The sequence below is a fragment of the Fusarium musae genome, chromosome 7 (genome assembly GCF_019915245.1).
Source record: "Fusarium musae strain F31 chromosome 7, whole genome shotgun sequence".
Lineage (NCBI taxonomy): Eukaryota > Fungi > Ascomycota > Sordariomycetes > Hypocreales > Nectriaceae > Fusarium > Fusarium musae.
Genome location: NC_058393.1, coordinates 2,255,723 through 2,280,803, shown reverse-complemented (window position 1 = coordinate 2,280,803; position 25,081 = coordinate 2,255,723). Strand labels below are relative to the sequence as shown.

Below are 25,081 nucleotides of genomic sequence, written 5' to 3'. Positions count from 1 at the left end.
AGCGGTGTTTATGCGGCTGATCTACCATCCAACATCCGTCCATACTGCGATAATCCCGCGGCTTTACTTGTATAACATCCGATATGTTTATGTGAGAGCAATACCATGATCTTGGGTCTTGTAAATGTTCATTAGGGTTATGGTGGCTGTGAAGGAGTCTTGCTCTAAAGAACGTGTGAATAACCTAAGCTGTCACTCAAAGCTCGTATCACGGGCATGTGCGTTTGCTGTAACACATGGAGAGCTTCGTTATACATTATATGACTTAGGTTATCATGCTACACTCACAACTGATTCTCATCTTCAGTATCAGACTCGTCACGAGAAAGCCAAGCTCATCATCTTACAACATATCAAACCCAATATCTAAACAAGCTCTTCATTCTCCACAACATCTCCTATACTCTTGGCTGCCTCTTCCTCTTCAATGACATTTGTCTCCCTACCCCTGCCAAGCCACTCACAGAGCACGGCCCTTCTCGGGGTTGGCGAAGAATGCGAGCAACCATGACAGATGTAAAGGATCCACTGCCTACGCAATCCTTCATGAATTCCTTCAAGTACAGCTAACTCAACTCTCTTGGCCTTCTCTCTCGCAATAAAAAGGAGGGCTGTGGTTTTCAGGAACATGCGTAGTCTGGTGCTAAATAACGCGCCTTTGCTGATTAGATACGTAAAAGCCCTAACTATAGACCCTGTCCTTGGTTTTTGTCAGATCGCATTCCAGTGCTGACTCATTCGTTTCTTGCTTCACGATCCTCTTCCAGATGCACGTTTCACGACAACTTCCTAACTTGACTCTTTCAACAACCCCAATTACTATATCCAGATGTCCGCTCAAACTTAATGTGAACCTTAAATAGGGGCTTGGCGTACTGATGGTTTCTGGTCTGTTGAAATCGACCTACTTCTGAATCATTTCTGCCCCCTATAATCGAGCACCCTAATTCTCTCAATAAGTTCCCCATCACAAGTTATCACACAACTCAAGAGTCATCTGTATGAGAGGAAAGTGGGAAATCCCACGATTTTACTCAAATAAACTATCTGCCTCACCAGCCCCAGCCGCGTCGTTGCAGAACGCAAAATCCGTCCATACAGCGGCACGCGCCGAGCCAGTACGAAAGTCATACAGCCCATTCAGTTTCCCCTCCCAAAAGTTGTTTTTTCTTGTTTTTCTACTTTCATAGTTTTCATTGGTGCTGCTCAATAGCAGTCATCTCACTGTCTCAACCCTCAGTCTTGTCGCGAGAAGCCGTGTTCGAGCAAAGACTGCATCTTGTCCGTGATAGGAGAGGGAGAGAGAGCAAGATCAATGTAATGATGTTACCCGTGGGCCTCATAGAGCCCTTTCGAATCCACCAATACGTCTAGCAGAGTTTGCCTCAACTCATGAGATCCGCTCATCCAACGTAGATTTGTCGTAAGGGTATCATATCCCCCGTGCGCTCGCTCCGCCGAGGTGCCGTTCAAATTGCAAGTCAGCTACAGAAATTGCAGCCCTCAAATACAAACCGAGGGCAACGCCATCCGCGTGAAGAGCCTCGAACGCCTCGAACCTCAGAAACACCCCTTCCTTTCCTTTCTCCCCGCACCATTTGACTGTGCCCAGCCCCAAAGCGGGTATGTCTACCGTGGTCGATGCCCAAAGAACACCTTTTCCTTGGAAGTTCCATTTCTCGCTCTTTTTCATCATCCGTAGATATCATGAACCAAATCAAACAGAATGCCAAAGCCGATGGTGATGATACGACTGACAGATCCGTGCAAAAAGGAAGCCAGCAGGGCCTCCATGCCAAGAATGCGTGAGCCAAATGAGTCGGGGCTCGCTAATGTGTTGGGTTTTTGCATAGAAACCCTTTGTGAAAGTGTCGAAGGAGTCGTAATCCATCGGCAGTGCAGGCCGTTCGCCGTCCCATCCATTCGCGGAAAAATATGCGAATAATGTACAATCCAACATTGAAATCACAACCCAGTACAAAAAAGAAAATCATCTTAAAGCCATCCTTAAACCCCTGTCTCCCCTACCTAACGCCATGCATGAGTATATATGATATTAGGATTGGGCATCGCGGGGCGGGCCGCGACCTCGACCGCCTGCGCCTTGGCCACCACGGCCACGATACCCGCGGCCTCGTCCACGACCGCGCCCGCCGTTGCTATAGTGCGGGTTGCCGTGCTGAGGGTTTTGGCTCTGCCAATTACCCTGGCCTTGTTGAGGCAGACCAGCCTGCTGCATCTGCTGAGGCTGTTGGTATTGCTGAGGTTGTTGAGTTTGGGGCTGCTGCTGACCCTGTGCAGCAGGTAGTTGTCCCCTTTGCATGTTGGAGATGGGTCGGGGGATCGACTCAGGGTTCTCGTAGACATAGAGACTCTTGTCGATGCTGGCGGGGATGGGCTGGATCTCGGTGCCAAGATCCCGCTCAATGTTGTAGAGGTTGAAGCGGTCGTCCCAGTTGATCAGGTTGATAGCCAGACCAAGGTGGCCATAACGACCAGATCGACCAATGCGATGGAGATAGGTCTCGGCATTCTTGGGGAAATCAAAGTTGATGACAACGTTGACAGCCTGGATGTCGATACCACGGGTGAGGAGATCGGAACAGACCAAGTTTCGGCACACACCGTTGCGGAAGTCGTGGAAAACACGGTTTCGTGCATGTTGCTGCATCTTAGCATGACTGTAGAAGCAGGAGTATCCAAGTTCGGTAATCTTCTTAGCCAGAAGTTCGACTCGGTTAGTGGAATTACAGAAGATAATCGACTGGTTGATTTGGAGCTTGGAGAAGAGGGTGTTTAAACAGTGGACCTTCTGCTTCTCTTCAACAAAGGCGTAGTATTGAGTGATACCCCTCAGAGTGAGCTCGTCCATCAGGTTGATCTCATAGGGGCTGACCATGTTCTTATCGGAAAAGTCCTTGACGGAGAGAGGGAACGTGGCTGAGAAAAGCATGACTTGTCGGTCCTTGGGGTGAAATTGCAAGAGCTGCTCGATAACAGGAGTAAACTCAATCGATAGAAGCTTATCGGCTTCATCCATAATGAACATGGGGCATTCGCTAAGGTCGGCAACATTCTTGCCAGCGAGATCAAGAATTCGGCCTGGGGTACCAACCACAATATGGACAGGATCCTGCAGACGAATAATGTCATCTCGAAGACCGGTACCACCAGTCGTAACCATAACATTAATGCCGAGGTGCTTGCCGAGGGTCTTGCAGACTTGTGAGGTCTGCATGGCAAGCTCACGTGTGGGGACAAGGATAAGACATTGAATCTTGGATACCTTGGGGTTGATGCGTTCCAAGGTAGGGATGACAAAGGCAGCTGTCTTGCCAGTGCCGTTCTTTGCTCGTGCAAGAATATCTCGGCCAGTTAATGCGACGGGTATAGCTTCCTCTTGAATTGGTGAAGGCTTCTCAAATCCTGCTTCAAAAATTCCCATAAGTAGATCTCGCTTGAGGGCAAAGTTCTCGAACTCGAGGCCCTTTGTGTTTGTAACATCCTGGGGCCAAAGGTCAGCCTCTAGGGGTGCGCCGAGAAAATCATGATTGCGGCATGTACCTCTGTTTGTTGTCGGTTATCCTTTGCGGGGAGGTTCAGGTTCTTCTTCCACTCGTCACTCGCGTCGGGAGCACCGTCACTGCTCGAGTTAGTCCAAGCTCACAAGGGCCGCTAGGGCGGCGCAGCGGACCTGAGTTGGGTGGATTTCAGCTTGTCTGCTAGCTGATCCGCCATTGCGTGTATAGGATCCGTCTACGGATCGAAAGAAAGTAAAAGGGCGAGGTATTATATGCAAAACAGCACAAAGGTCGGCCTCTCGTGGGATCGGGGTGCGAGAGGGGGGCAGCAGGTGAGGAGCTGCAAGGCGTTGTTGGTTTGTGTGGAGAGGTCGGAAGAAAATCGGTGCGCGAACTACCTGAGAGACAAGACTCAGGGATGAAAGTGCTTCAGTTAGTTGAAAACGCGAGGTCGATATCGTGTGGAGAGTTTTCTTTGCTGTCGTGGGGTGTTTAAAGGTGTGGTTGGGTTCTTGGTGGAGGGAAGAAATAGAGTAGAAAGTAGGCTCAGTCTTGGAGTTTGAAGGTGAAGGTGACGATGGTGTGTGCCTCATTACGGCGGAAGGCCCTGCAGTTTTTGGTCACGTGTAGGCGGGGCAGCCCGGTTTTTATCGTTTGATGGATGAGAATGAGCTTTTGCTAAATTGATCTAGTCCATTATATTCTGGAATTAGCCAAGTGTTTGCTTGGAGTTGAGCGACTCTCGGTGGGAGATTCCGAGGCTTTCGTGGCGATGAAAATGGCACGAGAGGTGAAAATCAACAGAGTTTCGATGAGCACGCATGATACCTCGAGCTCTAAGCAGGGGCCAGCTCTAACGATTTAACAAGCGAGGTATACCTTGTACTGCAGTCTGGGGTTGAGTTCTTCAATTGGGAAAAGACAATCGATTTCTGCGTATCTGTTGAGGGAATATGTACCCCCGAAGCTTAAATTATCATTGTCCATCTATCATTTCGCATTCCAGGTCAAGAAAGGTAGCGTTACTCCACGTTACTCGATGCTAGGCACACTACCTATCACGATCTCTCAATCACATGAAAACAATAGCACGACCAATAACCGCTGGAGAAATTCCCAATTCAGGCAAGCCATTCGCTCATAATTCATCATGGAATCTGTAAAACTGGTATTCATTCTTCGCTCTACTCGGCCTGACATCTAGACCAAGGCCATAGCCAAATAAGTAACTCCAAGGTGGTGCAATATATATATACAAATGATCTCAACTCCGGCTTTTACAGCTTCATACCCACGGCCTTTGCAACTCTCAGACTCTGCCTCATGCTAAGATCAAGCATAATCTCTTCACTGCCACCGGGGATGGCATATGCTCGCACATCACGGTACAGTCGCTCGACCTTGGCACCCTGGCCTCCTCGAGAGTAACTCAGACCACCAAAAATCTGACTAGCTTCTCGGGCACAGAACTCAAATGTGAGGGTAGACTGTGCCTTGAGACCAGCAATAGGACCGCCGAGTCGAAGCATAGCCTCTGTCTCACCCATGCGCTCGCACTGGTAGATGAGATTCTCGAGCCAGTTGTATGAGGCTTCGATTTGACGAGCCATGTGAGCGAGCTTCATGCGGATAACAGGGTGGTCAATGAGCTTCTTGCCGAATGTGCGTCGCTTGCTACCGTACTTGACGGACTCCTCGTAACAGACACGAGAGAATCTGAGGGACTGGATGATAATACCCATACGCTCGTGATTGAAGTTGGTCATGATGACCTTGAAACCCTGGTTCTGCTTGCCGAGCAAGTTCTCAACGGGAACCTTGACATCTTCGAAGGTGATGTATGTTGTTCCTGAAGACAGAACACCTTGGCAAGGCATGCGTCGAGTGGAAACACCCTCGCCACGCTCAATGAGTAGCAGAGAGACACCGTTCATACCAGCCTCTCCAGTTCGCACAGCGACGGTGAAGTAGTCGGCCCAGATACCGTTGGTAATCCACTTCTTCTCACCGTTGACGATGTAGTGCTTGCCATCCTCGCTCAGCTTAGCCTCGCAGGTCAGGTTGGCGACATCACTACCAGCATCAGGCTCGGTGATGGCCAAGCAGATACGCTTCTCACCACTGAGAATACCAGGCATGATACGGTCCTTGAGCTCCTTCTTACCGAATTTCATAAGAGGAGGGCAGCCAATACCGAAACCACCAATGATGTTCCAGACGAAACCACCAGAGCCAGTGCGGGACAGCTCATCGGTGATGATCATCTCGTGGAAGAGATCCCACTGCTCAGGAGGGACAGACTTGATACCTTGAGGAACATATTGTGTTGGGTACTTGACACCGAGCAGACCAGCGAGATAACCGCGGCGACCCATCTCCTTATAGATCTCCTCGGGGACTTCCTTGGCCTCGTCCCAGTCGGTGACATAAGGCTCGATGTCCTTCTCCACCCATTCGCGGATCTCGGCGCGGAGAGCAGCATGAGATTCGTTGAAGTATGGTGAATGGTACTAAAACGTGTAAGCAAGAAGCTGACGGAAGGTAACGGGGGTAAACCTACGCTTTGGTACCAGGCAGGGTCAGCAAAGGGGATCTGGTCACCGAAGGGCTCAAGAGCCTCGGCGTCTTCCTCCTTGGCAGAAACCTCCTTCTGTGTGGTCTTGACGGCCTTGGGGGTAGGGACCGCGGGCACCGGAGCAGCATTGGCCTCAGGCTTAGGCTCGGGGGCCGCGGGCTTGGAGTCAAGGGATCCGACCTGAAGTTGCTTTTTGTACTTCTTGAGGATGCCCTCGTTGTGGTACTTCCAGAATTGCTTGGAAGCGTCCTTGCCGCCGACGCGCTGGAGAATCTTCTTACCACCTAGTTATTACGCGTCAGATGTGAGTTTCGAGGACTGCATTGTGATTGACCTACCTGGGTGGTCGTCTTGGAATTTTGTCACATCGTAAACATCGCCATCGACGATGATGTACAGGTCGTTGGGCTTCTTATGCGACGCAACGTCGCTTGTGGTAAAGACTTTGGACATGTTGACTTTGGATTGGTGATGAGATGAGATGGAGAAAATAGTCAAAACTGTCAAGGGGTATATATCACAGAGTCAAAAAGAAAAGGCCAACACGACAATATGGGAGAAAAAGAAGGAGGAGGAAGGGATCATAAGCCTTTCATAGAACCTTTTTTAAAACATGCTTCGGCAAAAGCATAGGTAGCATTGCAATCACATGTTGGTGCTTCAGCTCCACCCCCATATTCTTAGTAGTTATCATCTTTTTTTCTGGGGAAGACTTGACGCTTCAGGTCATGAGTCGTCTCATTCACGGCATTACTCGATGCGGTCATGGTAGAGAGAGACAAAGGTCATGTGCATGCATACGCCTCGCTATAGACATTTTACATGTGAAAGAGCCGCAGCAAACTACAATTGCTTCTGCTACTAATTAACTACAAAACTCTAGCGCATGCGTTGATGTCATGATGGAGGATGCCGAGGCTTCTATGCGCTGTCCAATCGGAGGTCAAGCATTGCCAAATATGGCGTCCGAGGTAAATGCTCACGACTCGCCAACCAACTTTACAAGGGGACAAACCCCCACGGGGAACGGACATGCCATCTGAAAAGAGCATGCGGAGAAGACCCTTTGTTGTTGTATTTTATTTTACTTGCATGTGTTGGAAATTCATCTTATTTGGCTGGCTGGGCCCAAAGTCCGAACATGACCCCAGTAGCGTCTTTGATTCGGTGATATATCTACATCAGATCACCATCTACAGCCTCAGAATGCAGCGAGTCTCCGAGCTTGACAAACCATGCGAACAACTGAGCTTTTGGCAGGCCGTCTATTCATATTTATGCAAGCCACTGAATGCGCACGATGATACGTGTAACAATCTGTCTGAAGGTTACCGTCTTACAAGTTATTTGAAACCTCTTTGTAGGAGGTGAGAAGATGTCAATCTTGAGTGACAGAAATATTTCAAATTGATTTAGCAAGTACTAACGAGTCCTTCAATTCCCCTGCTTCAGGACTTTCCCCTTGAGGCCGTTCATGAATGCGGACTCTAGATTATTCCTATAAAAATCGTCGTGGTGCTGTTAATGCCACCGGATAAAAAGCCCCCAGGCGGTCTATACCACTCCACAACGCCAAAACTCCGTTCACGATCCCAGCAAGTAGTTAGCCCTTTTCCATAGCCTTCGAGATACCCGATCCTTATCTCCCTGAAATACCATGTATCCTTTCACTTGGTACCTCGAGGCTTGGCTTTAGAAGCAGCCTTGTCCTTCTTCTCCTGCTTAGCCTTCTTTCGCTTCTCTTCATTCTTCTCATCCAGCTTTCGCTTGTGTGCTGCCTTCTCAGCATCTGTCTTGGGAACAGGCTTGAAGAAACCTTCCAGTCGAGCTTGTTGAGAGCTCTTCAGATTCTTCTCCAGTCGGGCACCTCCACTGCGAACACGATCCTCCGAGAATCCCTTCTCCGTGACGAGGAACTGAACAAGGCCTTCCATGTCGGGCTTGTCCCACTTGAAATCGCAGTCAGGGTGGTCGGCTTGTCGCACATCAGGCTCGAAAAATAGATCTCGAGCATCCTTATAAGGCCAGTCCTCAGGAATAGTGTACTTCTTCTTGGGATCTTTCTCCATCGCCTCGACAACCTTCTCCAATGACCCATGCTCACGGATCAGCTTCAGGGCAGTGCTGGGGCCGACCTTGGGAATTGGGTCAAGGTAATCACATCCGAGCAGGATACAAAGATCCACAAACTATACAACGTTAGTCCAATGTATCAGCCAAGCTGGGTGTCGCAACATACCTGCTTCCTCTCCATGTTAAGGCCCTCGAGGACCTTCTCTAGGTGAATCTCCTGAATAGGCTCTTTGCGCTGTTCGCTGAAGGTAAGATGACGCAGCAAAATGGGTGCGTTGAAGCAAAGAGTGTCCATATCTTCACTGGCGGCGGCATACACCTTGCCAGCCTGGGCCAAGACAGCACACTGGGCCTCAGCCTCAGTAGGCGCGATGATGTAAGGAATGCCCATGAGCTTGAGCAGTCGCTGGCATTCGGCATTGTGCTCTCGAGTGACGCGGACAGTTCGCCGCGAGAACTTCTCGATGTCTTCAGCTGTACCAGTCTCCTTGGCCTCCTCAAGGCCTTCGGTAGCTTCCTGTTTGCGTTGGAAACGCTTGGCCAACTCGCCAGACTTGAGTTTGGGCGGTGCACCGTCGAAAACGTAGAGGGGCTTGATTCCGTTGTCGACCATGCGCAGAGTACGGTAGAACATGCCCATGAGATGTGATGTTGTCTCGCCGCTCTCGTTCATGAGCTGCTGGCCTTCGGATCGTACGGCGATGAGGAAACTGTAGATACTCATTGAAGCATCCTAACATCATTAGCAATTACTCTTCGTCTTGAGATTTCGTACTGAGCTTACAATGGCGACCTTGCGGCCGAACTGGTTCTTGATCTCGCCCTCCTTGATCGAATCTGGAGCTTCCTCCTTGATGATCGAAAAGAGTTGCTTAATACCCATCTTTGCAGTTTTTCTCTGGTACTCTGGGGCAAGTTGTAGAAGGAGGATTCGAAATGAAGCCGAGATCCAGGTAACAAGAAGAAAAGCGAGGATACTTGATTAATGAGGGAAAAAAGAGATGGAGGCACAAACGAAACATGAAAGAAGAAGGGACTTTACGCGTGTGGGACGTCATGACGCGCCTGTCGCGACGGAAACCGCAGGGATCTTAATTGACCCCACAACGCGATTGGACTATAGCTTCAGAGCTGCCTGAAGCTTCACTGGAGCATTACCTAATGTAATGGATGAACAAAGAGACTCTGTATTTAATGTGAATAGTATGTTGGATATGGGAAAGTCATTATTTAGAGATTCTACTGGTTTTAATTTCATATAAGGTTTCTAATCAATTCAATATAGTCTCTGGGTGTCCATAACTACAGCCCTACAAAGTAAACTCACTCTCTATCCTACAAACCTCATACTACCTTACTTGAGGCTCCTCCTAAGGTATGTCACAATACATAATACATGGATCCGGGGCAGAGACAAATGTATCGACGTTCAAATCTCCAGCTTAGGTTCCTGCACCCCTCCACTGTCCTCAAAAGTTCTACACTGTCCCCAAGGCAAGCCTCAGGTACTTGGAAGAACCCATCAGTCAGCAGATAACAGGATGTATCCTGAAAGCTGGAATAGTGCTCGAGGCACTGAACCTCTTCCAACCCTCCTCTGAAACGTCGACCAAGCACATAAGCACTTTCTCTTAATATACCGCTCGGAATACAGAGCAGTCAAGGATGGGTCTCTCCTTGCGCTCCACCTGGCCGTGCGGAACATGTCACGTAGAAAAAGATCTTGCTTCACAAGATCACAGCATGTCAAGCTTGTGTCATGAGGAATGAGCGAAGGGGCACTTCGTATGTCGTGGGGGTATCGTACAAATCATCCCCGGCATCTTCATTATATCGTTCTCGACATCTACTCACAACAGTCAGTTCCTCAATCTCAATTTTACACCCATAAGGCCATCTCATGTCCTTCTTTGGCCATTCATGCTGTCAAGCGTCTTGTCAATCTCCATGATATCCAGCATCTCAAACTCCACGTTCCGTCTCGTAAAGTCTTGCGTGTCGTCTGCTGCTGCTTCAAGTGTGTCCATAAAGTCAAAGCCGACCGTTCGGCGCGGTGGCTGCAGGGTGGTGTCTGCGTCTTCATCGAAATTTCCAGACGCAGATCTAAGTCGTAAAGTACCCGGCTTGACAGTGCTCAGGTTGAACAAAGACTTGGCTGGTCGGTTTTCCCTGCCGTGCACAATGATAGCGTCTGACTTGTCTCCTTTCGAAAACAGGCGTCGTTTTCGTGAGTTTGCCGCGGCACCCACAATCTTGCCGGGTCCGTCGTCTCCTTCGCGAACAACAACAATCCTGGACTCGCCGAGAACAATAACATCGGCAGGGAGGCCGCCATCTTGTGCGATAATACTGTGATCAGGCTCAATCAGCAGGCCAACTCCGCAACATCTCTCGCCCAGCAGGCCAGTTGCCAAATCCATGAGCTTGATCATCTTTACCGGTTGGGCTCCGCTGAAAATATCTCCGCGTGTTCCAGCAGCCCTTCGGAGTTGAGAATCCCAGAAGCGCATGACTCCAGGGATGACGCACACATGCTCGAGGCCACCAACCCACAAAACCACGGTCTCATCTTGAATGGCGCTACCACTTGATGGCAGAGACAACACTTTGATGCCACCTCGGATAGTAGCCAGGCGGTCAAGTGTGATAGCAGAGCTCAGGGATGCAGTAGCCTGTCGTCGAGTGTGAGGTGTCATAGGGGCGAAGTCTCCAGTGCTGTGCTCCTTGTTCTGGGTTGTCACACTCCTAAGTGAGCTTGTCCCCTCGACGTAGCCAGAAACGCTGAAGGTCGTCAAGGCGGCTCCCTTGACCCCAGGTTGCAATTTATTTGAGATAATAGCGCCTGGTGCAGTAGGGCTGGCACCATCAACGTCCCAGATACCCCACATGCCATCGGCGAGGAGGACTAGGATGGCGCGGCCGTGTGCTACCCAGGCAGCGTCGATTATTGGTTTCCTTGTTGATGAAGGGCGAGAAAAGGGCTGGTACATAGAGAGAAGCCACGAGCCCTGGGGAGGGAAAGGCCCAGTGGCATCTGTGGCGATGAAAGAGGGTCGCGCAAAGTCGTAGATCCGAACGCCCTGGAAGGCCGAGACAGCAAGCAGCTGTGTCGTGTGCGTAGAGTTGAAAGATATGCTTGTTAGAGGGTTGGGCAAATACTCGGTCTGGAAAGACTCGACAGGACTGGCAGGTTTATCACTAGCATCTAGCGGTACATCCCATAACCGGAGTACACCGGAAGCCTCTCTGCAGTGCGAGGCAACAACTGCCCTGGGTTTTGTACCAGGCCGCTCTGTGACACTGGGCATGATGAGGTTAATGGCAATGCCCTCGCTGTGTCTGTTCTGGCCACCAAGCAGGATGAGCGACTCTCCCCAAACTCCAGATCCAGCCTCGCCTGCCAGCAGATCGCTCCTGAGCTCTGCTCTTGCCTTGCTCTCTGGTGACGGGGGGGTAAGAGGAAGTGTAATGACGTAGATGTCGTTGGTTACGCAAGACACAGCAAATACCATCTTTTCAGTTAGGACTTTGGCACCTCCCCAGGCAGCATCATCTGCCGATGTTGGGGTCATAGGCATGACCGCAACTTTCAAGACCGCTGTTCCAAGCGCCAGGTCCAGTGTCTGGAAGATCTCCGGGAAGGGAGTATCCTCAATCTCGTCTTCGAACTGCGGTTTGTCTTCGTAGTGCGATGCTGTCTTGGACTTGGCTGGTGGTTCGTCGTCATCCGAATCGATGATCATAATGGAGTCGTCTGTGTTTCCATTCTGCTTTTCGGGTTGAGGCGGGGCCTTCTTCGCAGCCTTGAATCGCTTGCCTCCTCGCCATGCGATCGTCACACCGTTCTCGTGACCGTGTATCAGGATGGTCGCTCCTTGTGGGGAGTAAACCGGATAGGTTTGAACATCGTTCACCCGTCGCGAAAGGTTATATCTATAAAAATGAGAAGGAATTCTTTGGGCCGAAAATCGGTCGAGAACTAGGTTCACCTACGTGAATTGTGTGTTTTGCGCCGTGCGACGAATTCGAGGAGCTGGGATAGAGCTCATGTTGAGTTCGAGCTCGGGCAGTAAGCCCTATAAGGACTGATATTTGTTCTTGTTTAAAGATTTCTGGCTCAGTATTCGGGAATTTGGTTTGTTTCTCGTTGTGTATAGTGGGCGAATTGTTTTATTTGTTTGCCGTGAGTTGATGTTTGCAGGTTGGGAACCTTTTCAACGCGACAAGCATCGCGCCAAGCTTGAGCTTCCGCGGTCACGTGGTAGCCGCTCTGAGGTTTCTCGCCCTGAGATTTAGCAACCTACCCTAAGGTACCTAAGTTGATGGCCTTCAAGCTTGACCCTCATATTATCACTTTTGGTCGGATTTTTGGCAGCCCTTTTCATCATGACACAGACTATTTACTTATTTCAATGCAATAGTAATTTCTGTTTGCTTCTCTTAGAGGTTGCGCCGTGGTCTCATTCCTCTTATCCACCTGCGCGGGCTTCCATAAGTGGAACGTATGGTTTAGTTACAGACAACAACCTATGACACTCAAGACGGTAATGCAACATTAGTCGTAACACAAACAAAGACTTCGGGATGTTATAAGAGTTTGTAGCACTCTACCCGAACACCCACAAAAGTTCAGATCGGGCATCTGGATTGACCCTAACTGAACGGGTACCTCTGCGAGAATTTGCATCGTGAACACGAAGTATCCTACAAATGAGGCAATCGGGGAGAAATATTACCCACACTGCTAGTTACATGCCTGGTCGAGAACCAGTACCAATACAAAACCACATTCACTACTATCACACAATGCAGACAAATGGCACCCGACAGCTTGCCCAGGGTACATGTATAAACCTAAAACAGCGGCTTACCTCAACAATGATATCAAGCAAAAGACTCAGTCAATGAACCAGCATCTCAAGTCCTAAGTGGTGGTATATGACTATGCACAGCCCTACATACAGGCGACACCATGACCACCACGATCATCGGTCAACGTCAGGGAAAAGATAACGGTCAAGTGAAAAAGTAAATAAAGCGACGATAGGATATCCCGCACTATCTGCCAACCTCCCAATCGTGATATCTCCTCCACGAGGTTGGCACATCTCCCGCGTCCCATTGTATCTACGTGACAACTCGCTCCATCGCACCCTGACCAATATCCCAAGAGGACTTCTCGCCCCCTTATTTTTAGATTTAACCCTGCCCTACTCAACAAATAGAGGGAGAACTTGTACACAGGAGACATAGGACTCCCAGTCATGAAGAAAAGAAAACAGACGTGCCGATTACACGCGGGTATGATTGCCGCTTGAAATACCCTTACACGAAGACGACATCCATAGTGAAACGGATCCAGGGAAAGATGGCATCTAAAAAGGGCACTTGCGGCATTATTCCCATCTTCTCCAGTCGTTTCGTTCAAGGCTTAGTTGTGAAAAAGGAGGTAATGAGTGGATGGCGCAGGTGAAGCCGGTGTGCCGTGGAGCGTGATTGATCAAATCCAGTCGTAATTCCGCAGACGCAAATAGTAGAAGAAATGTCTAGTCCTACGCCCAGAAAAGAGTCAAACGCCGCCAAATCGTCGCGAGTGATCGATTGGCAAATACACATGAGCTATCATCCCGAAAACGCCGTAAATGCCGATTGTGAAATAATGATTGAGAAGTAATTGGCTTTGAAGATCCCAGGGCGGACACTCGTTCATGCGTTGGTGACCTGAAGAGGTATTAGTAAACAGATTATTTACAGCAATTTGCATCCCGTCAACTTACCCGTAGAATTCTTCGAGAGTAATCTTGGTTATCGGCGATGCTGCCGTCACTGAGTCGCCGGTGAGCCATGACTGGGTCAAGGCGCGAATCAGTCATAGAGATGCTACCGCTGCTGCCGGGGGGCTTGGAGCCGTTGATGAAAGCATTTACAGCCGCGTTCCGACGGTGCTCCTCCTCTATCTCAGCATTGCGTCGGCGACGAACGAAGAAAATAGCACCACCTCCGATAGCAGCAATGACAACCACGCCGACAACCACGCCCGCGGCAATAGCGGCCACGTTGGGGCCATCCTTCTTATCATCTGAAGCGGCTTCTGAAGTAGTAGCGGCGTCCTGAGTTCCTGTTGCAGGAGAAGACTCCTCGGCAGTAGTACTCTCCGCAGCCTTAGTGGAGGAAGGGGCAGCACTTGTCGTCGTTTCTGGTGGCACATAATTGTCGGGCGCAAGGTCTTCGCCTGAGTTGTAGACTGACCAGTAATTTTTCAAAGCACCACAAGCCGCTTTGCCGTAGCCAGGGCATGGCCAGTTGCATTTGTCGTCGTCAACTTGATCGCCCTCCTTAGGATAAACGTCGCCACAGTAGCACTTGGATCCTTGAACACTGAAAACTTTGGAGCTGCTCTTCTTGCAAATACCCCAGCACCAACCACTTGTTGTCTTCACTCCCTCGTAACCAACTGTCAAGTTGCCATTCGACTTCCAGCAGCCTTGAGAGGTCATCTGGTTGAGGACAGGTTCCACGACAGGATCGTTGCTCACTGTTAAGGCATGGACCATTAAATTAGTGGCAGCCGCAAGGACCATTGTCATGAGTGTTGAGGTTTTCATGATGATGATCGTTTGTGTATTGGAATTTTGAGTGAAAATGTAGAAAGGGAATATGAATATGATATGCCGATTGTCGATGCAAACCTCGAATCAGATCAACTGGAGTCGAGTTGAGTCAGATCGTACGGTCACTCCTTCAGGCGATAGATCGAATCGAGTCGTCCTTGTCGTCCTTGTTGTCGTGGGCAGAGGCGGCAATACGATGTACCCTTTGTTTAAAGTGAACCAAGGCCACTGCGGGTGGATGGCTTGGTCCAGCAGTGCCGTCGAGTGGTGAATAGATAGATGACGGTGATGAAAGAGGCCAGAGGTATCGATCGTACGTGTCGTGGTAGAGGAGGTGAGACGAGGCGAGGCAAATGAACAAAGAAGATCAAGATGCCCTCAACAAGGAAAATAACTCGACGATGAAAAGAGACCACCGCGATGCTAATCACGATACGCTTCAAAGTCAAGAGGAAGAAAGAACAAACGCTTTGAAAGTGTGGGGGGAAATGAAAGAGGGACTGGAACGAGCGAGCGGCCTGAGGTAGTGGCTTGTTTTTGTTGAAAGACGAGATGGAGTGCAATGAACAGGAGATGGAAGGTAAAGCGAAGCGAAGCGAGTCAGAGGGGACAGGAAAGGGAAAGGGACAAGACACTCAGCGAAGGGGAGATCCAGAGCCAAAAGCCAAGCAAGACCAGGACCCTCAGCGCACCAGCCAGTAACTGCACGAGCTGGCGAGACAAAGGACTAGGGGGTGCAGGGGGTACTTGCCATTTAGTGGAGACGCTGTCAGGGATTTAGCAGGGAACTGGCCTCCATTTTGGGATCATCTTCTGGTAGCAGGTGGATAAACTGGATAGGCCTGGCTTCTCCTTTTGCACAAAATCATGCATAGCATAAGCTCAAATCTTGACGGACAACCCGCTATCAACCACCAAACCACCCGATGTTGGTGCACCCAAACTCTTTTCCTCAAGGTAGGTGGCCAGAAAGCCCAGAGCTCTCATTGGATACGGCTGTTAGCTCAAAGACTAACGGTGCAATTTTTGCCCGTTTTGTGCAGTCTCGGCCAGTTGCACAAACCTTGGATAATATAGTGCACAGTTACCGCTACACTACACTAACCGCGTTTGGATTATACACACGGACGGACCTGTCCCTTCCTTTGAGTGACACGACGCAAACTCGAAACCACACCATCGCGGAAACATCTTCCAACTTTGAGGGAAGATGCACAGATTCAGATAAAACCGCAGTGAGACCAAAGGATGACAACAACAAGTATGATTCTATTGTGACCTGGCGTACAGATATCAGGCATAAACTACTGAGTTGCAAGATTTGGAGGAACAGAGGCATCAAGAAAAATGTGCCATCAATACTCGATTATGAGCATGGGCGACTTTATCAAGCTCGGCCCTTTGAAGAAGAAAAGTGTTTGAATTTCATGCCTCGTTCCTGAGAGCACCATCTTGGTACCTTATTGCTCGCACCCGTCACTCAAACCCCACCACTCCATCCAACCTTCTCCTGGATTTCATCAAATTCGACCCCCTGAACAATTACACGCCCCTGCGACGTTGCACTCCGGGCATCTACCAGGGGACCACCAGAGGCGCTGCGACCGCTACGACCGCTGAACCCGCCCGCGGGCAAGCCACCTCATCCAATCCAACTCCTGGGTTTTGACTTGGGATATGGAATGTGCTACCGCCATTGGAACACGCGTTTTATCATAATTTCTATTTTATTTTTGAAAGAGAGCTTGACACCGGTTCCAAAATCATGAGGGACCTATCGCTGTCGATTCTGGACCGCACCGTCAATGAACATCAATCGCTCAAACATCCATAGCCGCGAACTTTTGGCATCTGCTTTCCATTATCGGCTTTTTCAAACAGGTGCAAACCTTACTCACGTATGGTTCACGACCAATTTGTGGATGATATTCAGGAACGGCATAGTCCAGTACATATCTCACCCTCCATCTTCCTAAAATGGACTTTATACCGCAGATCTTGGCCATGCTTGGCCTGCTTTTGAGGCACCATGGCTGTTAAAGAATTTATCCATTTTAACCACGACACTTGCAAGTATTACCTACTCACACATTTTCTTTGAAATGGTAACGCCGACGCCAACTGTTTGTTGAGGACGCCATCTCGAAGCTCATGAATAACACTATGAGGGACTTGTTCATTCTGCCTGTTCTGCCAAGAGATATACTACGCTCATCGATGCTAGACAGGCTTCTAGCGATTGAGTTGATCGAAGCTGACAACAATCCACCTCTAAGTGGGGGGCTTCAAACATTCATTTGCATGTCAATGCACCCCCGCGGCCACGCAGGTATTTGGTCTTGAAGCTTTCACAAGTCTGATCACACTTTGTGCAAAATCTGTGCAAATATTGTGCGCTTCCTGAGTGGGTTAACTCACTCCACAGGAGGTGCGCGTCAGCTAATTACCTGTGGTCACCACCGTATCGGTCCACGTGTCTCACGAGGCTTGTTGTTGCTGAACTTGACGGTCCAGTCAGAATACGGCCTGCAGGTTATTCCTGGAAAGCGCTTAATACATAAACCTGCTCCGTATACGACGGCGCGATCGAGTGATGAGAGCTGCAAATCAGGGAATAGCTTCTCTCAAAATAACAGATCACAGTCAATAAGTCAGCGGTCATTTCGGTGTATCAAAGTCCCCACCCCAACATGAGAGTCGAGAGCAAGGCACCATGACTTGAAGGCAGCATATATGCTTGACTTGAGTAAATGGATTATCGCATACGGCGACTGCCTTCTTTCGACTAGCGGACTTGTGTCATTGGACCTGCATTAATACGATCGTGCCTTGCCTCGTCCAACCAACAATAACCAGTGTCTCGGTATCTGGCCCCGCCTGCACAGGTTGATGGAATACCTGCAAGGATGAACCCAAGGCGTCACATCTGAATATACTCATCCATTGTGATATTCTGAACCATTGAGAAAAGGAACGAACATATTCTCACATGCATTGTGACAGGAGAATACGGCGGCTACCAATTGAAATAGCAAATGGAATCGCCGTCTGCTACCACTTGATATAGCTAAGCCGTCGAGGCGAAACCCAAGATTTATTGACTAGCCTCTGTAAGCCGAAACCAAGAATCGGTACTATTGTGTGGAAAGAAACAGATCTGAAGCTGACACAGAAGAGAAAATTTGCAACCTGGGAGTCTCGAATGCAAATCGATCTTGTTCAAAAAGACACTTTCAGCTGATTCGATCCCAACTCCGCCGATTTTGAGTTGTTTGCTCGGCCCACGGACCATGCAAGCTTGGATTATGCTAACTTCGAAAAATGCACAATTCCTATTTTGTGCAGTCTTCCGATAAGGTTATTCTCGCATTTCTGGGTTGGCACAAAATACTGGGTTCCTCTCCATACATGACATACTGCACGGCGGTAGTTATGGACTTGCCCCTTTTGTCGACGTCCATACTAATAAGGCTCTCGCTCTTCCGTCCGGTCCGCCCTTCGTCAAAAGTGACCTGTGGGTCATATCAACCTCCTTCATAAAAGGGCCGCGAAGCAATTCGCAACACGATTTGCTCCTAGAATTCCGAGATCGATACGTACTTGAACACCAATGCACGAGATCGATGATGAAAGCCTGAAACTCATCGAGGCAGCGAATGGGATAGCCAAGTCGCAAGAAATACCAGCATTCGATTCTGGTCCGGCTGTGAAAAAGAAAGCACAATACTCCGTAATTGACGCGATTAAAGCAAGGAATATGGCAGCGGGTCGATTCGCCAACCAGCCCCTAACTTACTGCATCATAGCTCCAAATAGGCTCTAGGACTCTTCTGGCAAGGCGGACTTTGGCTTTGCCTGCGGCCAGCTATGTAGAGGGGCTTGAGCACCTCTCTGATCTCGGCATGCATCTCTGATGAACAGGCCTGTCCCTACTAATCCGTCATCCAGCTTCATCATGGCTACCAAGAGATATGTCGACCCGTTGCATTGTTGAACCCTCCGTTGCTTCGAGGATACTCGATGCTATAACCCCATGGAGATTGATTTAAATCAAGGGACCTGTGGATAATCATCTTGGATTATCGCTAGCATGACATCCTTGACGATGCAACTTCAACGCTTGGTGTTCTGCTTTGATGCTCCACGATCAATCTTCCGAGCCGGATTATAGGATTGTTCCAGCCGGTCGGGACTGTCGGCTTTTACAGGCGACATTGAGCCTGTGTAATAAGTCCGTCTCGTCTCGAGCATGCCGAAATGCAGGCGCATTGACGGCTAGTTTGACTGTTGACACAGTGAAGCCTGTGCCATGGCCACAAACGTTATGGCCTCTTTATTCATATGGGAATGTTGAAACTCAAGTGATTGGGCTGCAGTTTCTTCAGACATTGAGGAGTTCCTGGGCTCAACGTGGCTTTCGTTCCGAACCATCCGCCAAGACCGTTTTTGTGCCTCGTCGGATGTTTTCTAGTCTTTCGACGATATGGAAGAGAAGACATGCAAGTCACATCCATCCTGGCCGATTTTCTATCTGTTAAGGATTCTAGTCGCGAACAGAGAACATAGACACAAGACCAGACATATGACACCGGAGTATCTGGATAAATCGATATATATGTTTGAGAACTACAGAGTATCTGATACTGAAATGACCTGCGCTAGGGTTAGTGAGGCTGGCTAATGCATATGGTCTCTCTCCGCCAGCAACATGCCCATGTACGCATCTGTATATGCGGCTTGCATTACACGATATGGAAGTTATATCCTCACAATAAACCCCCCCTTCGGCTGCATAAATCTATCAATAATCAAGCTGCGTATGTATTTGTCACCGTTCGCTGGCATGCGGCCCGTGGATCCCCAGTCTTATCCAGCCTTGAGAATGGGAGATTGTCTGATAAGTCTTGGGAGACTATTTTTGGAAGACTCAATCTTAAAAACTCACCAGCTATTGGTGGTGGCCGCTTTCACCTCCCTCAATCGACTTTCCAATTTCGTGTCTCTGCCTGCACGCGACTGTGATAATGGAGATTGGGTCGACAACTGTGCCGCGACCATGACCAAGAATCAGAATTGTTCTTCAAGCCCATTCATTGCCAGCCTCTTGTCGGATCATCATCATTCTTGGAGAGATGAAGTATCTCTGGGCTTTGCCAGCAATGCATTGTAATGCAATGGCACCCTCAGCCCGTGCTATCTCCCCGCCCTGCATTATTTGTCTGGTGGCAGTGGAAACACGAGCTCCATCATACCAGTTGGTAACAAGTGTCAGAGACACTGTGTCTCACTTCCCTGTGGAGTCTTGGCACGATTTCGTGATATCGAGATGATACATACATATACACATACAAGACTATCGATTCTGTGGATTTCGATTTTCTATAGCCGATTCTCCCTAATCGTCATATTCACTTCATTTATGACTCTCAATGCTTTCCTCTGTTCCTGTAAACATCAACTGACCTGATGATCATTCTGGTATAACGCCATGTCATTCATTTCAGCTTCCCTCTCAACAAGGAGGCCATTACCAACCGGTCCTTGTTTCAAGGGAGTCGAGCTGACTTGCGCTTGAACATCCTTCTGTAGCATGGGTTTCGAATCGGACTGTGGCTTCAGACTCTTCCTTTTGCTTTGTCTGCAGCACCCAAAGATTCTAGACAAGCGTCAGACTCGTGCGTGTTTCTGGTCAGTCACAGGAAACAGTGGCTTAGGCACTCACGCAAAAAATATCAACAGCAGCCCGCCAGCAAGCCCCGAGCCCACCCCGGCGCCTATCCTTTGTCGCGAGCTCAAATCTACTTTGCGGTTAACAAGAATATCGAGAGCGTCTATATCAAGTGATGCACTGACCAGATTCGGTCCCGAGGTTTGGCCTGTCGCCGGTCGTTGGTCGAGGATCTCCTTTGCCGTCTGTTCTTGTGGGCTCGATTGTTGGTTCCGCAACACTGGTAAACGGACCGCTAGAAGTTGTATCTGCAACGACCGTCGCGGTTGTCCTTGCCGTGGCACAGAAATACGATTCTGCATAGAGATGTGGCCATGTGTAGGTTGCACATGCAGAAAGCGAACCGTCGGTGCTGTATCTGCTTAAACATAGCCTTCTGAATCCAGCATCACTGAGCCTACCATTGAACGGTGTTACTGTTCAGTGCTGTGCCTGACTCAATACATGTCGTTGCGATTGCACATCTCTCATCGCCACAACATCCAGCATAGGCATTTTCGTGGCCAGATATAAACAAGAACCCGCATGCTCTAGACGTGCATTCGATTGCACGATCGGAATCTGGACAAGGTCTCTCATTAGTTGATGGCTTACACGTAGTGATGACAACCCTACCTCCATCGATGTACCCGCAAGTTTCTGAAGGCCTAAGACTACTGGTTTGTGATGTGACCAGCGCAGCAAGACTGAAGCCAAAGGTGAATAGAAAATTGGATCTCGACATCTTCAGGGCACCGGTATCATTACAATGGGCTTCTGTACACTTGAATCGGTTCACGTCTCTGTTGATGGGTAAGAATGTCTCGAGGCTCGTTACAGCAGCCAGCCTTATATGAGAGCCGACACTGTGCAACGAGGCTCGGCACTCGGTCTGTCCATTTCAAGCCAGCAACATGAACTATCGAGACTACCTGCGCTGATAGTCTTTTCATTGGTTGCTATTGAATCTTGGCTGCGCCCAGAATACGCCGCCTTCAGCCGCAGCTGAGTATTATTGGGGGGAGGGGGGCGGTCTTGTTATCACTTGAGACAAAATCGGGCTGAAGTCAGTGAGCGACATTGAACCTCCCAACGGTATGTTCGTGTTCGTCGTAATCATCACCTAGCATCAGTCAAAATGTCGAGTCCCAGCATCGATTGCTCGCAATGGACAGAATTAAACGATTTCAGCGAATACATTCAGGACCTCGACTCTAAAACGCAATTTAATAAGAGCATACTAGAGTCTTGTAAGAGCGAGATATGCAACGCCATCTACGGCACAGGAAATCCTGACATTTCTGGTATTGGGGTTTGTCTCCATGATCCTCCATACAAGATGTATAGCAGCTGATGTTCCGCGACAGGTTGCTGTTGGTTATGTTCTCGAGATCATATTGAGCGTATTACTGTCTCTGGCAGTCATAATATTCAAGCAAAGTGGCAAGAATAGCCAAAGGCATGAAGTTGCAAAAGCCGGCCTCGAAGCATTTGTCGACTCTGCTGCATATTTTGCACTGGCATTACAGCTGGCTACAATCGCTGTACTTGCTCGCAAGGACTATGGTATCAGCACCGCGGACTTGGGCGCTATCGAAGCTCGAATATCCCAATCTGTTGCCGTCGTTAGCATGATGCCGCTTCTATACCCCGTTGCTCTGTTGGAGCCAGCAGCGAAAAGCAGCATGAGAGCCAATATTAAACACAACGCAAGACTGCTGCTCCTCAGTGTAACTGTTGCACTGTCATTCTATCCCTTCTTATCGAGGTGCATTCATGCCTTTGATATAAGCCCCATCGGTGAGGGCAAGGACTCAGAGATATCACCTACAGACTGGAGTGTCGTTGAGGATATGTGCTTTCCGGCAGAGTACAGGGATATTGGGCGATCGACAACTTTCAAATCTCTGAATGGCTTAGAATTGACTGCGTCCCTGATTACATACATATTCACGTTCTGGCTCCTTGCTGGCCTGCCTGGCACATGCTACGACCGTGACGAGAAGGCAAAGGATACCAAAGAAGCAGAAGGCAAGACCTCTTGGCGTGAGCATGTCAATGAGTGGTTCAGTGATAGGCCACTTGTTGCTATTCTTCCGCTTCTTGTGTTTGTTGGGCTGACTATACCGCTGCTGGTGGTGATCTTCACCCTTAGGAACGTCCAGGAGCAAATGTCGGAGAGCATGGGAGAAAAGTACGATGGGAATTACTGGGGATTTGGACAGATAGTGTCTATCATACTGTTTATCCCTGTTGGAGTCGAAATGGCATACCGGTGGCGGTTTGGGGCGTCATATGTGTATGGAAGGGATGGGCAAGATAGGGGTGAGTCATAATGTCTATTTCTTGAATCTAAGGTGTCACATTCCATTCTTTATAGTTGACTGCATGAACCCAATCCGAGAACTTCTTTCCTGGCCGACATGCATCACAGTATTCCATCCGAGTAACGGATATCTAGTACAGCTGCTTTGCCTCCTGGAAGCTTGAAGAGGCAGACCCCTGACTGTGCAAGCCGGAAGTCGGCATTCTCTGTACCTAATAGAAACAAGGAATCACATGCCATGATGTAGTGAACTGAACCGTGAACGTAACCGATTTTAAGTATCCGTAAGTATTTGACAGATTGGTGTCTATGAGAAGTTTTATAGCTGCGCACAGTTCTGTGAAGTCGAAAGACTATTTATTGGACATTCACAAGATCGATTTGAGCCAACGACGAACAGTTCTTTGAGCAGGCTGACACTCAACACCTCAAATCCACATTTCGCTTTAGACGGCCTGAGAGTGGTCCAGTTGGAGGGAGACCTTTGTTGAGTGGGCATATGTATGCATACGCAGGGCTCAGAAAGTTGAAGCACGGTGATTTTGAGGTGTTGTTGGTCAAAAGTTCCAGAGAAGGACAACACGTTGATAGCAACTGAGACAGCCACGGACTGCGATGGCATTAGTCAAGCCAGAAAGATATGTTAGAAAACTACGAAACAGAGACAGAGTTAAAGATTTGAGTAGACTTCTACCCTAAGATACCTAGTTATGCTTGTGGGTCTGGTTATCGAGTGTCAGAGTTAAGAAGAGCCATTGGTTACTAGTTGCCATCATTAAACCAGGCCATCTACATATAGATGAAAGCAACGATTAACAGCACTCGTTTCTATCGTCATACATATAGCCAGGTCAAAGCGTTACAGTTGCATCACCACCGAGTGTCCCGGAGCCAACCACGTTCGACCGTTCCGAGATCTATAACATCACACTGTGATGATCCTCCAGCCTTCTCTTAATTAAGGAGACAGAGTAATTGCTCTTCACAAGGTAATGAACTTCGTATCCAGATTGTATCGAAAGGTTTGAGGGCTGGGATTCGTCTCCCCAACACGTAAGCCCTCGGACTTACTTGTAGGATGCGCGGATTACATATGCTCTTGGAGCAACACTTATTATCAACTCTCATTTGTCTCACTCCTTATAAGTGACATGGCTGGAGTGCAACGTAGAAGTGTGCCAAAGGGTGACGCACGCCAATAGTATACGGCGGACCCAAATGTCACGTACAGAGATAGGGTGTACGAAGCATTCACCTCGAGCAGGAATATTGTCTCGTAACTTCAGAGAGTCACCCTTCAAATATTTTGTATTCAAGATCGCAAAACAAATCGGCGAACAGTCAACGTTATCGCTTGCAAAGCACCCAGTAACATTGGTGGTGAACTCTGTATAGAGCTGACCTAGGGTTATTTGGACTGCAGCTTCGTAGTGTTTGCAACGATTGCTGTCACCTTGACTATTCGGGTTTCCAATCGAGTGTAAAAAAGCCTATAGTCCGAGTCTAATTCGGGGGTAGGTATGTATAACTACACTGATATCTCAAAACCACCTGCATCGACAACATTGCAAGTCCCAAAAGCTCACACCCTACACTACCTAGTAGGTATCCAAAGTTGGTGACTTGGAGACCAACAGGAGCGCACAATGAAGGCCGCCTAGATCACACAACATCGAATTAGATGGAAAGAAAAGCATGGTGAGTTTGTATATGGAGCAGTCGTTCCACGCACCGTTTTGAATCAACATTAAGGTGAAAGAATTGACAGAGGAAAGAATTATCACACAGATGGCACGGATCTGCTACCTACTACCCAAAGTGACTATCAGAACCTCCATTACATACCTTGGGACCCTTTCAACTTCGAATTCCAGTTTAGTACGGAGTATTCCGTACTTACAGTCAGATATAATTAGTGGTTCAATTTTTGACAACGCTTGGAAACGCGACGAGTGAGTGGCCATTAACACGACAGCGCCGAGCCATCGAGGCTTCTCTTTCACGCGTCTTCATTACCTTGATTGGCTGGGATAAAATGTTTGCAGAAGCTTGGACTGCCCAAGGATGATATGCATAATCTCGATGTGAAATTAATGGGCTGGGGTCATGACTGACTAAAGTCGACGAGGAGCAGAGGGAGAGACAACAGAACACTGAGAATATGATGTGAGTATCATGTGCAAATATTGCCACAGAATACGGAGTATTCATTGAAGTTTTCCTTTTTCTATGAACCTTAAGTTAACGTCATTGCAGATTCTTGGTCGT

The 25,081-nt window shown here is 48.7% G+C and overlaps 6 protein-coding genes across 6 annotated transcripts; 1 reads left to right on the top strand and 5 right to left on the bottom strand.

Annotated features, from left to right (window-relative positions):
• Positions 1 to 2,056: 2,056 nt before the first annotated feature.
• Positions 2,057 to 3,738, bottom strand: DHH1 (DExD/H-box ATP-dependent RNA helicase dhh1; the record flags this gene model as incomplete). The annotated part of the gene is made up of 3 exons (XM_044827458.1): positions 2,057 to 3,505; positions 3,565 to 3,643; positions 3,695 to 3,738. The coding sequence occupies 3 exons, from the start codon at positions 3,736 to 3,738 to the stop codon at positions 2,057 to 2,059; spliced, it is 1,572 nt and encodes a 523-aa protein (XP_044678052.1).
• A 1,060-nt stretch (positions 3,739 to 4,798) lies between these two features.
• J7337_009862 (uncharacterized protein) lies at positions 4,799 to 6,549 on the bottom strand (the record flags this gene model as incomplete). The annotated part of the gene is made up of 3 exons (XM_044827457.1): positions 4,799 to 6,031; positions 6,082 to 6,380; positions 6,435 to 6,549. 3 exons carry the CDS (start codon positions 6,547 to 6,549, stop codon positions 4,799 to 4,801), a joined length of 1,647 nt encoding a protein of 548 aa, XP_044678051.1.
• Positions 6,550 to 7,763: 1,214 nt separating this feature from the next.
• On the bottom strand, positions 7,764 to 9,052 carry FEN1 (Elongation of fatty acids protein 2; the record flags this gene model as incomplete). The annotated part of the gene is made up of 3 exons (XM_044827456.1): positions 7,764 to 8,285; positions 8,336 to 8,902; positions 8,954 to 9,052. The coding sequence occupies 3 exons, from the start codon at positions 9,050 to 9,052 to the stop codon at positions 7,764 to 7,766; spliced, it is 1,188 nt and encodes a 395-aa protein (XP_044678050.1).
• Positions 9,053 to 10,067: 1,015 nt separating this feature from the next.
• Positions 10,068 to 12,218, bottom strand: J7337_009860 (uncharacterized protein; the record flags this gene model as incomplete). The annotated part of the gene is made up of 2 exons (XM_044827455.1): positions 10,068 to 12,102; positions 12,163 to 12,218. 2 exons carry the CDS (start codon positions 12,216 to 12,218, stop codon positions 10,068 to 10,070), a joined length of 2,091 nt encoding a protein of 696 aa, XP_044678049.1.
• A 1,657-nt stretch (positions 12,219 to 13,875) lies between these two features.
• On the bottom strand, positions 13,876 to 14,774 carry J7337_009859 (uncharacterized protein; the record flags this gene model as incomplete). Its single annotated transcript, XM_044827454.1, has 2 exons — positions 13,876 to 13,890; positions 13,947 to 14,774. The coding sequence occupies 2 exons, from the start codon at positions 14,772 to 14,774 to the stop codon at positions 13,876 to 13,878; spliced, it is 843 nt and encodes a 280-aa protein (XP_044678048.1).
• Positions 14,775 to 21,625: 6,851 nt separating this feature from the next.
• Positions 21,626 to 22,823, top strand: J7337_009858 (uncharacterized protein; the record flags this gene model as incomplete). The annotated part of the gene is made up of 2 exons (XM_044827453.1): positions 21,626 to 21,799; positions 21,855 to 22,823. 2 exons carry the CDS (start codon positions 21,626 to 21,628, stop codon positions 22,821 to 22,823), a joined length of 1,143 nt encoding a protein of 380 aa, XP_044678047.1.
• Between the last annotated feature and the right edge of the window lie 2,258 nt (positions 22,824 to 25,081).